The 14,915-nt window shown below is 32.5% G+C and overlaps 1 protein-coding gene across 1 annotated transcript in view; it reads right to left on the bottom strand.

The window, feature by feature from the left end:
* The window catches only part of fw (CUB and Sushi multiple domains furrowed), a 118,603-nt gene extending 104,845 nt beyond the window's left edge, over positions 1-13,758 (bottom strand). Inside the window, exon 1 of the mRNA XM_072542405.1 lies at positions 13,578-13,758. Coding sequence (XP_072398506.1) covers positions 13,578-13,668 — 91 coding nt within the window. The 5' untranslated portion in view covers positions 13,669-13,758. The remainder of the gene's footprint in view (positions 1-13,577) is intronic.
* Positions 13,759-14,915: the final 1,157 nt, after the last annotated feature.

The raw sequence follows: 14,915 nt of genomic DNA, 5'->3' as shown, positions 1-14,915 counted from the left end.
GGATTTTTTAGAACACTTCAAACTTACTACGGTCAAGAAATTCAATTATGGCTGCGACAGAATCCAGATAAAACAGTTACCCAATTTAAAGTAGTCACTATCTTTAATAGAGCATATTTAAAAAGACAGGAATAGAACCGTTCAATCCAGATGTCTTCGAGTATTGTCAAGTTTTGCCGTCTATAACAACACATAGAGAAAATTATGAACAAAACCCACTATCAGGATATTCTGATGAGAACTCACTACCGGAACATTAGGGCATTAGAAGGTTTATTAAAAATCACTGATCATCGTCAGTCCTAAACATCTCGGTAGAAGATATTTGTCCTCCTCCTTTAGCTGGAGCATCTGAAGTAACTCAGAAAAAGGGTAAAAAAGATGAAAAAAAAACAAAAAATTGCAGAAAAAGAAGCAAAAAAAAGAAAACAAGACGCAAGAAAAGTGAAAAGGCAAGTTCGTGCTTCAACTACAAACAGTTCTGAAGACGATTGTGAATCTTCTTTTAAAGAAGACGACTCGAACGATGCAGCTTGCATTTACTATAATGAACTATTTTCGCATTCACGATCCAAAGAAAAATGGATTTGTTGTCAAGTGTGTAAGAATTGGTGTCACAATAAATGTGCAGATGTAAATCCTGGACGTAAACAATTTGTGTGTGAATTGTGCATGTAACTTTTTTCTTAAAAATACCTATTTGTAATATTATTTATCGTTTAGAATATCTTTTGGTTTAATAAAATAATTTGGTATTTATTTTATACAAAATGCAACGGGTCCATCATGGGCGTATCAAAGGGTCCATCATGAGCGCATATATGCCCATGATGGACCCTAAACAGGATTTTAGTAAAATATGAATAACTTTTGTCATCTTAATTTTTATCAAAATTTGAAACACTTGCATATTCTACAAATAACAAGACGTTATGTGGTCATATTTAAAGCTTGCTAAGTAAATAATTAAAATTATTATGGAGCTTTTTCCTTAAGGGGTCCATCATAGGCACATTTCCCCTACTTATTTAAGTAGGAAAGTACTTATTTTTAAATATTGTCCTAATGTACTTTAAACCCTTTCTAAGGAAACGCGAATGTACTTATTTTTTCTAAAAGAAGGAATATTTTTATCTTTTACTATTTTTAAATAATTATCTTAGACTCTGTCCTCAGTTAATTCTCTTTGGCACTTTTACTTAAATTTTGGCCCACTTTTGTGTCCTTTTGTGCAACGTTGCATCTGAACAAGCATTCAGATAATGACCTTCGGCTTCGACTGTTGCCGAATATCGAATAGTATGGTTTTGGCTTTCATCGTCATCGTGTTGAACCGTTGAAGGTATTGGATGTGTTGCTCACATATTCAACAATTGTATTTTGCAACCCAGCGAAAGAAGATATTCTTCATACTCTTCAAATGAAAAGGCATGTCTTGCTGGAGAGTAGATTGTCGCTACTGTTACCGGTCGGTAGTACAGTTAAAGTTCAATCTGTTGATTCCAGTACCCAATGCTCAATACTCTTTAAAAATTGAAAGTCTTTGTTCTTGAAATAATATTGGTATATTTATTCCAAAAATGATGATTTTCAAGTTCTCGTAACTTTTTAGCTTCATGAGTATTGTGTTTTTTGTCCATGTAAGCTTCACCTGAATTTCTTGCTATTTTAGCCCTGTTTTTTGCCACTTATCTGTCTGCTTTAGTAATGGAAACGCATTAGCGGATAAATCATTTATCACTGGCTCCGTATTCCGCAAAGAAACCAAACGAACTCTTCTTAAAAACACTATAGCTTGTAATAACGTAAAACTCAGCAGTTTAAATTAAAGTATTACTTTGGAGCTATACCACTACCCATCCAAAATGATAACAAACTCAACTAACAGTCTGACACAGTGGAATAAAGGTACAAGTGCACTTGTACCTTTTCTCTTCGAAGCCCTAATCATAGTTGGCTTGAAGGTTAAGTAACTTATCTATAGAAAACAATACCTGTTAGAGTGATCACTTAGATCTCGTTACGTCCAAATAGAATGAAAAATTTCCAGTTCAGCGATGCAGCTTTCTCAATATTTACAAAAATGTCACTTATACTCCTTTACTTCTAGGCTCCTCAATTGATTCCATTTCTCAGTGACCGATTTAATGTGATTGATGTATTGTAACTATTTTAGTAACTTTTTAATATTCACTTTTACTTGATCACTTACTAAGTCGCCTTATTAGGTGTTTGAGAAATATACGAATTTTAAAGTACCGTTATCTATAAATAAATATGTAATATTATTATGTAAACAAGTTTATATATTTATTAAATTTGTAGATATATACAAATAATAAGCTGTTTTAACCGGAATATTACCTAAACTTATATAAACGTATTATTTAAAACAGACATATATCATAATGTTTAAATTATAATCAATAGGTAGCATAAACCATATTTATTGTAAAGTGGCAAAAGCTACACAACAAGCAGTGTTGCCAAATTGCTTGATTTTTTTTAAGTAAATGGCTTCGTATGTACAATAGAACCAAAATACGAATAGAGGTGGGCATACTGTGCGCACTAGTGCCTTGTCTGCCGTCAAGTAAATACTACTTTGATGCAGTTTACATTATATTATATAGTAAAATACGGTTTTTTGTCAAGAATGTCGTTTTCTAATGAAATAATACATACATGAATGAAAAAGATGAACTTGCTAAAAAGTTTAAATATATTAAATGTGCTGTAATTGGATCCAACAGTTAAAGTCGTATAAATAAAGATTTTTTATTGTATAATGGCTTTGGTATAGCCAATTAGCCAGACTATTTGTGGTAGTTACAATTTTTGATTTTAGTTTTGATTACATGTATATAAGATAGCTACCTGCGGAAATAATATCATAATGTAACCTAATATAACAGTATAAACATGTTAAATAAAATTTCACTGTTACAAATGTCGCAGAAATGTTCCTAATAACCTTCGGGTGGATGGGACTTTGTTCTTTACATAAATAAAAAACGATTAATCTACACCAGACATCGCCGCTTGTAAATACCTCGCACATAAAACGAAATCCACTAGGAATCCAGTTTATTACATTTGAAAATTTTAAAAATTGTTTTGGGTAAAATTCCTTTTCCACAAAGTTCCACAAACGGCATTGTCTGTTTATAATAAATAAGCTAAATGTTCCCAAACATATCGTTGTTTCCTTGCCTTACAGGTGTACCGTTTAACCACCTACTAAATTCTACAAACCGCCTTTGTCTTTATATGGAGGTTAATTAGTATATTTGTATTAGTTCTTGTTGTATTTATTGTGTAAGAAGTCTTATATATGGCTTGAGCGAAATTAGTGCACGAACTGCATAAGAAATGTTTAAAGGTGTGTTCATAGGTGAAAAAGGCTTTCGAAACTATAAGACGATAGGTGTATTTAGATTTTAAAAACAGTATTGGTGTTTAAAGTGTTCTTCAAAGCTTTAAAACTTGTTTATTAGTTTAATATAACTCGTTAATAAGCACTGTTGATAAAAATACTAAATTTTAGATGAAATAATTTCTGCTCAATATTTTCTACCATTTAGCCAACGGAAAAGTCCATTACAAAACTCAAAAAAGTAATAAATGCTGATGATGTGCTACACAATAGAAAAATTAATAAAAGTCATAAATGTGTTGCTTGTGTGAGTCCATTTCAAAAGGTAAAAGAAATAATAAATTAGACTTACTCACAATTAATTTAATTTAACTATCCAGACCACCGGTTTCGCTTTCTAAAATATGCAAAGCATCTTCAGGTCTCGATACAAAGTTAAATAAATGCTGATAATAATATGCTAATTAACCCAATGGGTTTATTATTTCAGCATTTATTACTTATCCACGACCCAGTTCCCTAAATAAACCCTGAGTGGCCGTTCGCCAAAGATTCGGTTTATTTTGCTTGCCCTATCTCTAGCCCCGTAATTTCTGTCCCCAATTTTCAACCCCCCATAATAATACCCTAGCAGTAGGCAAAATAATTGTTACAAGACCAACACTGCATTCTAACTGTGGCTTCTACAACTTGAGTAGTCAGACAATGCTCAATAACAAAATATGAAGAATTGAAACCGAGTAAACAAATCAAAGTAACCATCAAAAAAAGACATTTGGATAACCAATGTCGGGACATACATATACATGGAATACTATAAACGGTCTTGAATGCTGTACAGTTGTAAACAAGTCGCTTCAGAAATAATAATAAAAATTTTAATAACACATCCATATTGCATGATAACGTGATAAGAAAGTAAATGAAATTGTCAACTACTTCACTTTTCACGAGATCACTGTAATTATCGTGATAAATAACACACTACTGCATTTAAAGAATACTGTTCCAATTCTCTGATGATATTGACCTACATGTCAACTGAAACTAAAAGGTGAAAATATGCTGATAAGCTTTTAATGATGTTGCGTGCTTCCAAAGACGAAAGTCTTTTTTCAGAATCGAAAATAAATATGAAATTATTTTCTTTAAACAATTTTTTATTAATGATACCTACAAGTATAACTAAAACAAGTATAAAATAATTCTAACCAGTATACTCTAAGCGTATCACCATACTTAGCAATGAATAAATATTACTAGGAATAAAAGACTGATCCTTTGGTTAAATCCACGTGTAAAATAAGCTGGAGAATCTCAACGTTAGTATAATTGTGCCACGTTCATACTTTAGAATCTTTTTATTTTTTTCATTAGCTATTTTAAGATCTTGATCCCCCTGTATTATCGTGACGTAATAAACAGGTGGGGAAACCTATTCATTTAAGCCGGTTATATTACCTGCCACCTCTTTATATTTTTATTTAATCTTATATAGTCCGTTAATCACAAATTCTAAACAAATCGTCGAAATGCGACTTTGCGATCCATAACATATTCATAGATTTCAAGCTAACACAAAAAAAGAGCTAGGGGAAGCAGACGCACAGTTGAATTAGAGGAGGATATTGACTCTGTAAAAAATTTCACATATTTGGGAGTTGCATTAAGCACGGATCGAATAGAAAAACCAGAAATTTAAAGAAAAGTAAAGGGAAACAAAGCTTATCTTCGAAAGAAAAGTCCTAAGGAAAATATTTGGACTTATTAACGAAAACCGAGTATGGAGATCCAGATACAAGCATGAACTCTATAAACTGTTCAAAGAAACACCAATCTCAGAATTTATTAAACTTCAGAGACTTCGATGTGCTGGTCATGTCGTGCGAATGGATTGAAAGATTGCCGAAAAGAGCTTTAAATAGTAAAATTCAGGGCGCAAGATCAAAAGGAACGCCACGGAAAAGGTACGAGGATGAAGTGACAGCAGACGCGCAAAATTTGTTGGACGTAAGAACCTGGAGAAGATCGGTGCGGGACCGGTAAGGTCGGAGGACAATAAAGGTTGGGGTTGTAGCGCCATTGGAGATAGAGATAGTGCGTTCGTCTAAAAACATAAAAATGTGGCAGATGTGAAAATGGTTCAATCTTTAAGTGGAATAACAAAAAAGAATATAATTCAAAATGTATGCTTTGATATAAAACCAGTGATCTACAGAATTGATTAGCGTCTATTGGTAGCATAGCAACAGGAATGAAATAGATATATAAAAGTCAACAGGCACTTCATTTTAATTTATCAGTAGCTCTGATTGAAAACTCAAGACTAAAAGATGTCATGTTGTTGACAATTGTAAGATATCGGTACTTACAGACTTTTTATTTTATGTATATCCATTTAATAGTTTTGATACCAATGTGTATACTTTCTTCATGTGCAAAATTTAAAAAAATAATCACAGAAGACATAAAAAACAAACAACTGGTGAGGTATGTACTCACACAGCGCATGGACAGAAGTGGAATCCCAAAAAGTCCTCGAGTGAAAACCTTAAATATCCAAAATGAGTTAGAAGAAAGGAATTGATAACGAGATTAAATATTGTAATATGTAGTGGTACTTCTAAAACAACATACGAGGTGAAGACTGAAGTTGGAAAACGTTGTAAACCGATATAATATTGTATTACAAGGAGGGTACAACAAATAACAAATGCAGAAACGCTAAGAAGAATGAAAAAAGATAAAGAAATACTCAACACTATAAAAAAAAAGAAAAATGAGCTACTTTGGTCACATATTAAAAAACGAGAAATAGGTACGAATTGATGCGGCTGGTCATACAAGAGAAGGTGGAAGGTAAAAGAGGACTGGGGAGAAGACGCACGTCCTGGCTGAAGAATCTGAGACAATGGAGTGGGAAAACGTCAATAGAACTTCTCAGAACGGCTGCAGATAGAGTCAAATGGGCCATGATGATCGCCAATGTCCTTAGGGATGAAGCACGTTAAGAAAAAGAATTTCAAGTAGATGTAGTTAGAATAAAATTCGTAGTATTACTGTATTTTATCTACCGTCTACCAAAACAACAAAATGGAAGCCAGAATAGATGGACAACTTACAGAACCTATAGAAATATTCATTAAGCCCTGTGCTCTTTAATTTAATCATGGATGAAATCATCAAAAGCGTTAACAAAGGAAGGGGACACAGTATGTGAAATAAAGAAGTAAAATACTCTATTAAGCAGACGACGCAATATTGATAGCCCAAGATGAAGATAGTCTGCAAAGACTGGTTCACAGATTTAACATAGGAGCACAAAATTTAACATGACAATCTCATCTCAGAAAACTAAAACAATAATAATCAGCAAAGAACCAACCAGATGTAAAATAGAAATTATGGCATCAGTGTTGAACAAGTAATGGAAATAAAATATCTTGGAATTACACTGTCTAGCTATGGAGACTTGGACAAAAAGTGAGAGATCAATTACAGAAATCAAATAGACTCAATAATACTATATGGCGAAATAGACACATTAAGACTGAAATGAAGTCAAGAATTTATAAAGCTAATGTAGGACCAATAATAACATGCCTTAGCAACAAGACCCGACACAGCTACAACACAAAGGCTACTGGAAACGACAGAGATGAGATGAGAGTATTGAGAATAATTATAGGCTTAAATACGCTGAGAGGTCGAAAGAGAAGTGAAGATATTAGAACAAAATGTTGTAACGAGTCCGTTACTTAAATAATCGTTTACCTTTTTTTTGTGACTGGAATCTTTTAATTTAATTCTAAATTAAATTCATATTGAAATATTCTTAAACTAAATATTTAAATAACTCCCAGTAAATCTTATTTTCTAAGGTTGGCATTGAACTGCGCCCCCAGTGGCAAGATTCTGAAAGTACATTCATTCTAAGACGTGTAGGACCTTAACGCTTACTTGTCAACTGGATGTGATCGAAAGAGGATCGATTCGATCAGAGTAGTTGCGGCTGGGAGTGCCACTTTTTCCCGAATTTAGTTTAAGTTTATTTTATTGTGAAGAGCTGTTTATTTTAGAAGAAATTATTTGAGTTATTTTGTTGTTTTGTACGAGAATATTTTCAGTTGGTTCACCCTAGCCGGTAAGATAAAATTACAAATAAATTATAAGGAAAAATCCTTTATATCATCCGCCATTGTTAGTAGAATTCAGACCTATTTTAATTTCGTCTTTGATAGGTATTTCATATATTTTATACATGTCATATTTCACCTTATTTCATTAAGGAAAAGTTTTATACCTAAATAAATTATAAGTATTAGATTCAATATCTCAAATTTTTATTTCCTTTCAAGAGTGAAAGCACACTATTTATTTCAATTTCATACCGTTAAAACCGGCTAATATTTCTTTTTTTTTTCCTATTCTATAATATATAAAGATCATGTTTTCCGTTAAAATTATCTATTTAATATATCCATACATTATAAAAACATTGTCACACCATTCGAAGGTCACTATTTACCGAAAACCATTAAGGTTTTTATTTCAATTTAAGGTCACTTGCTGACATTTTTTGTATCGCCTTTCAAGGTTGATAACCCTTGTGTTTTTCCTTACCTTTTGTATGTACAAAGAACATGAAGTAACACAATTGTTCCTTTTAGCCTACTCCAAGAATCCAGTTGCAAGTCAGGGGAAGAATTTTTTTAGTTTTGGGGTTTTCCTTACTTAGGACAAGGGGAAGAAATTTCAAGTTTATTTATGGAAATTAAGAAGAATTTTTAGTTGGAATTATTTGTGTAATAGTACCTGATCCAGGGAATCCAGGTTTGGTATCTTTTTACCACCTGAGTCTAGTTCTCCACCGGATCATCTTCGAGAGAAACCTACGGAAACCGGCAGGAAGAACTGACTTTTATTTTTGTTATCATTCAATTATTTTAAATAACTTTTGCTACGTCCTCTTCAAGGTTTTAACTTTTGGTTTCACTTTAATTTAAAAATATCCTTAATAATAAATATCTTCAATTTTTTTAAAAAAACATTTATCATTGTAATTTAATTTAATTATTTATTGTCTACCAAGGGATGAGGTTATAACTCTCCCTTGAATTTCTCTTTGTTAGGTTATCGTGTGCACACATATCCGGAGAATTTTCACTTAAAACCCTAAACAATTATTGAACGAAAACTAAACTATTAGTGAGTAGTATATAATTATATTTATTATTTATACATTATTATTGGATATAACTTTTGTCACGATTTGAAATTAAGAGGTATATCAGGGGCAAATTGTCTTATAATTATATTCAGGGATTTTACTGTAAATATAGCTATAGTTAACTGTACATAAGAGGTGGTGGTTTAGTATATAAGCATTTAATATAGTTTGTACCTAAGTTTGGTAATTATTAAAGTTGTGGTTGAAATTTAATATTTCAATTAGTACCTATCTTTCATATTTCAGCAATACAAGATATCTCGGAAGAAAACATTTAACTTCCTGGCGCCCAAGCATTCATTAGAGCAACTTTTATGTTTCATCTGTTTATTTCTTGGTGGTTTTCTTGTCATTAGTTCTTATATCTTACGGTCTCTGTAGGGTATGCAAATTGGCCGAATCCTTCTTTGAGTGTCGAGTGGTCATTCTCCTGCATAGTCGCTAGCCAACATTTAATTCTGCTATATTTTGAAATTCATATCTACCCTTTATTTATTTCTTTTACATAATTTATTTCTATCTAACCCCTTCCATCTTCCGTTATTCCACATATTAGTTTGTTGGTGTATCAAGGTACATTTTAGAGTTACCCTTTTGCTACACTGGATAGAGTCGCCCCAGACTCCTTAATACAATTTTTGTTACAATGTAACGTATAGTGTATGAACGAGTGGACAATAAATAGAAATAAAATAATGGAATAACCACATAAGCAGAATGGGGGAGACCCGTGTCGTCAAAATAGCAAGAGATAAGTCACCCATCGGCAGAAGAAAGACAAACGATGGAGTGACAACCTCCCATAGAAGTATTAATGTGCCAATGAACAAGCAGAATTGCTTATAAAGAGGAAGAAGAAGAAGAAGACTATATTTTATTTAATTTTTGTAAAATTATTGTATTATGCAGTAAAACGATATACCTATTTATGTTAAATTTATGCGAGGACATCCTACAGTAAAAACATTACATCGTTACTGTGAAATATTAGCACTAGGTACTGGTCGAGTGATTATTTAGAAAGGAGAGCTGGTTGTAAATGAAATCTAAAAGGTCTTGGCAATTCTCAGTGGTGTGGAACACAATACGCTGGTGATTTTTATATTATGGTAAAAAACGGAAACGGACGGCTTTGGTATATAGCCCATAAGCATTTATTAAAGGAATTGACAACCGTTAAACCTCACTATTGTTTACTGAATTATTGAACACCACTTTTAAGAAAGTAATTTATAAGTCAATTGTTTGTAGATAACAAAAAACTTTGTAGTAGATAAGGTCAAATAAGACATTTTTTAGAATTACTTAAATAAACGAATTGTATATAAAATACTTCAGAAAGATAGACTCAAGGCATTCCAATGCCGAACTTAGTCCACAATATTTCCCAGTTTTTCTCAAAGACAACTCATTGGCCAGTATTTGACGAGTTGTTCCGATAATATATATTTGAGTAAACAAACCTATGCGTTTTCCACAAAAATTTCGGCGTGATTTTTTAATTATTAACAATTTAGTGCGAAAACTGCTTTTTTTTTTAATTTCGCTTACCATTAAAAAGCTATCTATTCATACTTAAATATAAACTTTGTATCTGTTAAGAAATAGAAAAAACCTTGAAAATGGTGTATTCTAAAATGTTTCAAATTAATTTGTTGCTCCCAAAACAGCAAAAGAAGGCAAAATCGTTGTCGTTGCCGATTGGCGACTTGTCTCTTGCTATTTTGGCGACACGGGTCTCCTCCATTCTGCTTGTGTGGTTATTTCATTCTTTTTTTCTGTTGTGTGTCTATTCATTTATACATTGTACGATACATTTTCTTCTAATGTTACTTAATGTCTCTTCTTCACTTCTCTTTCGATCTCTCAGCGTATTTCCTGGAATTTTTCTCAGTACTCTCATCTGTGCCGTTTCCAGTAGCCTTTGTGTTGTGGCTGTGTAGGGTCTTGTTTCTGAGGCATATGTCATTATATCGTCTGTTTCGCCAAATAGTGTTATTAAGGCATCCTGCCAGTCTATTTGCTTTTTGTACTTGATCTCTCACTTCTTTGCCCAGGTCTCCATAGCTAGAAAGTGTAATTCCCAGGTATTTTATTTCCATTACTTGTTCAATACTGATGCCATCAATTTCTAATTTACATCTGGTTGGTTCTTTGATAACTACTATTGTTTTAGTTTTCTGAGATGAGATTGTCATATTAAATTCTTTTGCTCCTGTGAAATCTATGGACCAGTCTTTGCAGACTATCTTCATCTTGGGGTATCAATATTGCGTGGTCTGCGTAACAGAGTATATTTATTTCTTTGTTTCCCATTCTGTATCCTCTTCCTTTGTTGGCGCTTTTGATGATTTCATCCATGATCAAATTGAAAAGTATGGGGCTTAATAAACCCCTTTGCCAACAGAAATAATGGGAATAAAATGAACAAAACTACTTATTTGGTTCTGGCATAAACAAAAATGGATCAACAACCAAAACCAAATAGAGGCAACCAGAAGGGAAGACGAAACGAGGTATAGCAAGAACAAGTTGGAGAGAAGGAATATAGAAAGAGATGACAGAAAGAAATATAGAAAAGAACCTATGGAACGAGTGGACAAAGTGGCGATTGGAAGTCGGAAAACGGCGGAGAATTGGCGGAGAACGTTATAACACCACATGTAGTAAGAAAAAAGAAGTCTATTCAACAAGGACAAACTGTTGATCCGCTTGAGAATTCTGAGGCTAAAACAAATAATTAGGTACGAAGATATACCAAATATATCTGACGATGATAGATTTATGATTGAAGAAGTGGTCGTGGTGAAAGGAGAATTGATGTCTGATTTTAACGATATAATCAAAAAGGTCGAAAAAATTTGGCATATATTACAAGGTTCACCAACTAGAAATGATTTTTGAAGAAAGAGTACGAAAGAAAAATCGAATTAGACAAAGATTACAAGGCAAGATGGAGCATTTTGTCTGCGATAGTTGAAATATGGAACAAACTAAAATTGTGCATTGCTAAAACCTTGGTTGACTTGCTTAGTACGAATATTGAATATAGGTTTTAGGACATGAATTTGATGCATTAATAAATTTGGAGGATATCTTTAAGCCAGTGAAACTTGCTGTCGAAATCGTTTCTCGTCAAGTTACCAGTTTCTTATAGCTAGGCTCAAATTTGTGATCGAGAAACTGGAAGATAACTCAACCTTACAAATTAATCTGAAAGTAATGTCGACGATGAGGCTGTTCAAGTAACAAACAACAACGAAGAGGTTTCACCATACGATTCCGATCTTATGTTCCAACAGAAGTTGGACTTAATTTCATCGTCAACACGTCAACAGATAAAGTAGTTCACCGTTCACCATCTCGAGCTAATATATTAGAATCCATCATTTGTAAGGAAATAACTCTTAATGGAACTTGGGCGTGAACAAAAGCATGCCAATAAAAAACATTAAAAGGAAAATATACATTTTTTGTCTTATGGATTTAGATTTGTTATCTGTTGCGACACAGAAAAATACATATGCACCAAACACCGATAGCGAAAGGCAACTCATCAAATAAGTGTGACCTAACCTAACCTAACAGAACCTAACCTAACCTAACCTACTCCTCTTATCTCTGGCGAGGACAGACAAGAGAAGGCAGCACACAGGTACAGGCATAGGTGGCCACCAAATTTTACGACATTTAAATGAAAATATTCTACTTCGAATTCGAACATTTTAGTTTACTTGACTTAATCTCAATAAAAAAAACTATTTCCATTTTTATTTGTATCAAGTTGTATCTAGTCTAGCCTGCAATAAATCTTAATAATTTCTTACTTCAAGGTAAACATAACAAGGTTGTTTTTTGTAAGAGACTCTATATAGTTATACACAAAATGTTTGAGTATTCGTTATTCTAGATTTTTTAACATTCTAGATAACAAAACTTCGACGAATAAAAGTTCTTTGCAAATAAATTACTGTTATTAGGATTATAATTGGAATCCAAGATATTTAAATGTGTAATAACAAAGATCCTCAATAAACTCTTGCCAAAATTATGAAAATATTGCAAATATGAGAAAAGTGACATTTTTTTGCCTAAAACATATGAATACCAATATTAATTATAGTTTGTTTATAATTTTTTTCATATCTTGTATTTTAGGATATTCAATATTGATATAAAGCGGGAAATAGTTCATCAATTAAAGATAAAGCAGAAATTTTGAAAATAGTGAAAGTTGTAAAGAAGAGAAGCAAGAACTAGCGTAGAAAACAAACTAAAAAAACTAAAATAATTTTCATTCAGACTAAGAAGAATATAAATTAAAATTAATGTAAAAGTAATAGTCCAGTCGTCAGAGAATTTTCCTTTAAAAATCATAGGAACAAGCTGAATTTTGCCGAGAATGTACATTTTGGGAACCCAAAAAAAAAGGTGCAAAAAAGTTTTACGATTGATTTATTAAAAATCTGTCAGCAGTAGAAAAAGATGTTTCAAATAAAAAATGTAGCTGAGATAATTTTAAACAAAAATACTTATAAGCGTTTTTTGTTTAGATTGAACCGTTCTCTCGGAAACAACACTTGAAGCGACAGTTGATTTTGAATGTCAGTTAAGGACATGTAATTGTCATGTCATGTATTGTAAGTTGGGATTTGATAGATAAGATAGATAAGTTTTGAAATGGTTACCAGTTACGAATAAACTACTAATTATTGTAATCGTTGTTGTTATTGTAAAAAATTTACATATTACCACACTAAAAAAATAAAAGAACTGAACAAAGTTATTTTATTTCGTAGTAAATATTTTTAGTAGGGGTTATAGAATGCTCCAAGGTACTAGTAAACTCTTGGAAATTATATCTCTGGCACGGTATGGCTAATTGATTTTCATCCCTGTATCGACACTTACGAAGACCATATAATACGTAATATTTTTAAACTTAAATTAACAGATATTTAAATTTTTTACCTTGTCCAAAGGTTATTGAGATAAATCCCAAGAATAGAAACACTAGAACACTAGAACTGTGCCTTTGGCATTTATATTTCACCGAACACATTTTTTAAAAGTCAAGGAACACATTTAAATTCACAGAGCGCGATAATTTTCACAGCATTCTCGACAACTTTTGGCGGGTACTACGCTCGCAGCTGCGATCTCTACAAGAATGGAAAGGAAAGTCAACAAGTCAGACAACGGTAGTACTCGAAGAATATACACCAAGAAAAATGTTTTGGCTAGCTTTGAATGTAGTAATTTGTGCAGCCGACCCCGTATAGGGATAAAGGCAAAGAGAATGATGATGAAGATGATGATAAATAGTAATTTGTTTATAGCGAAAGTTACTTGACTCCTCAGTATAAGAGTTACCCAAGCAAAAAATATTTATCTTTTTTCTTTTCATTTTAATGAAAGTGACACCAACAATTTTGATATGCCTTTTTTCATTGTTTCAATTTCCTATTATCTGTATTTTGGTTCCAAAATACCAGTAATTAGTTACCTTTTTAATTGGAGCTCCATTTATAGTACTAATGACCTTACTGAAAAGCATTTAGATTCCTTAATAAAAAAAACCGTTGTCGAATGCTTTACTGACGTAGAGAAATACTGTTCCTGTGTATTGATTGTTATTTAATTCTTGGGAATATAATTTAGTTATTCAGTATTTAGAATTCACAGGTGTATGTATGTCTGATGGAAGTACTGTCAAGTCTTTCTGTCTCATTTAATAATCTACTTAGTATTGCTCATCCAGCAATCTTGCTTGCGTCTGATAGCAGGCTAATTTGTCTATAATTTTGTGGAAAATTGCGTCTTTTGCTGGCTTCGAAACCATTATCATATGTACTACTTTATATCGTTCTAGAAATGACACGTATTTTAACGTTGATTAAAATTGTTAAATGTACTACTGATTTTAAAACCAAAACGTAGAAATCCATAGATTTCTTGGTTGTCAAAACCAGATTTTTACTTTCTTAGCAACTGGAACAAGGTATCTCGTAGACACCATGGTCTTCATTGGAGATTTGGTCTGACGAGATTGGACAACTTGGAGTGAGTAGTGAAGATGGTTTTGATGTTTAGAGGGATAAGAGTTCTACTGAGCTTATCACATGTAGGGGCAAATACGTCAACCATATTACAAATAAGTAATAAGAAATGGATGGTTAACATAAACACAATCCACAGATGAACTATCGTCCTCTTCTGCCCGGCACATTCTTCTTGGGCCCACCTATGACAAGTTTGGCATCTAATTCACCTTCACCTTGTTTACTTCTTTATAGGTGCTATGACAAA

The sequence above is a fragment of the Diabrotica undecimpunctata genome, chromosome 8, assembly GCF_040954645.1.
Source record: "Diabrotica undecimpunctata isolate CICGRU chromosome 8, icDiaUnde3, whole genome shotgun sequence".
Classification (NCBI taxonomy): Eukaryota; Metazoa; Arthropoda; class Insecta; order Coleoptera; family Chrysomelidae; genus Diabrotica; species Diabrotica undecimpunctata.
This window is presented reverse-complemented; position numbering and strand designations above follow the sequence as displayed.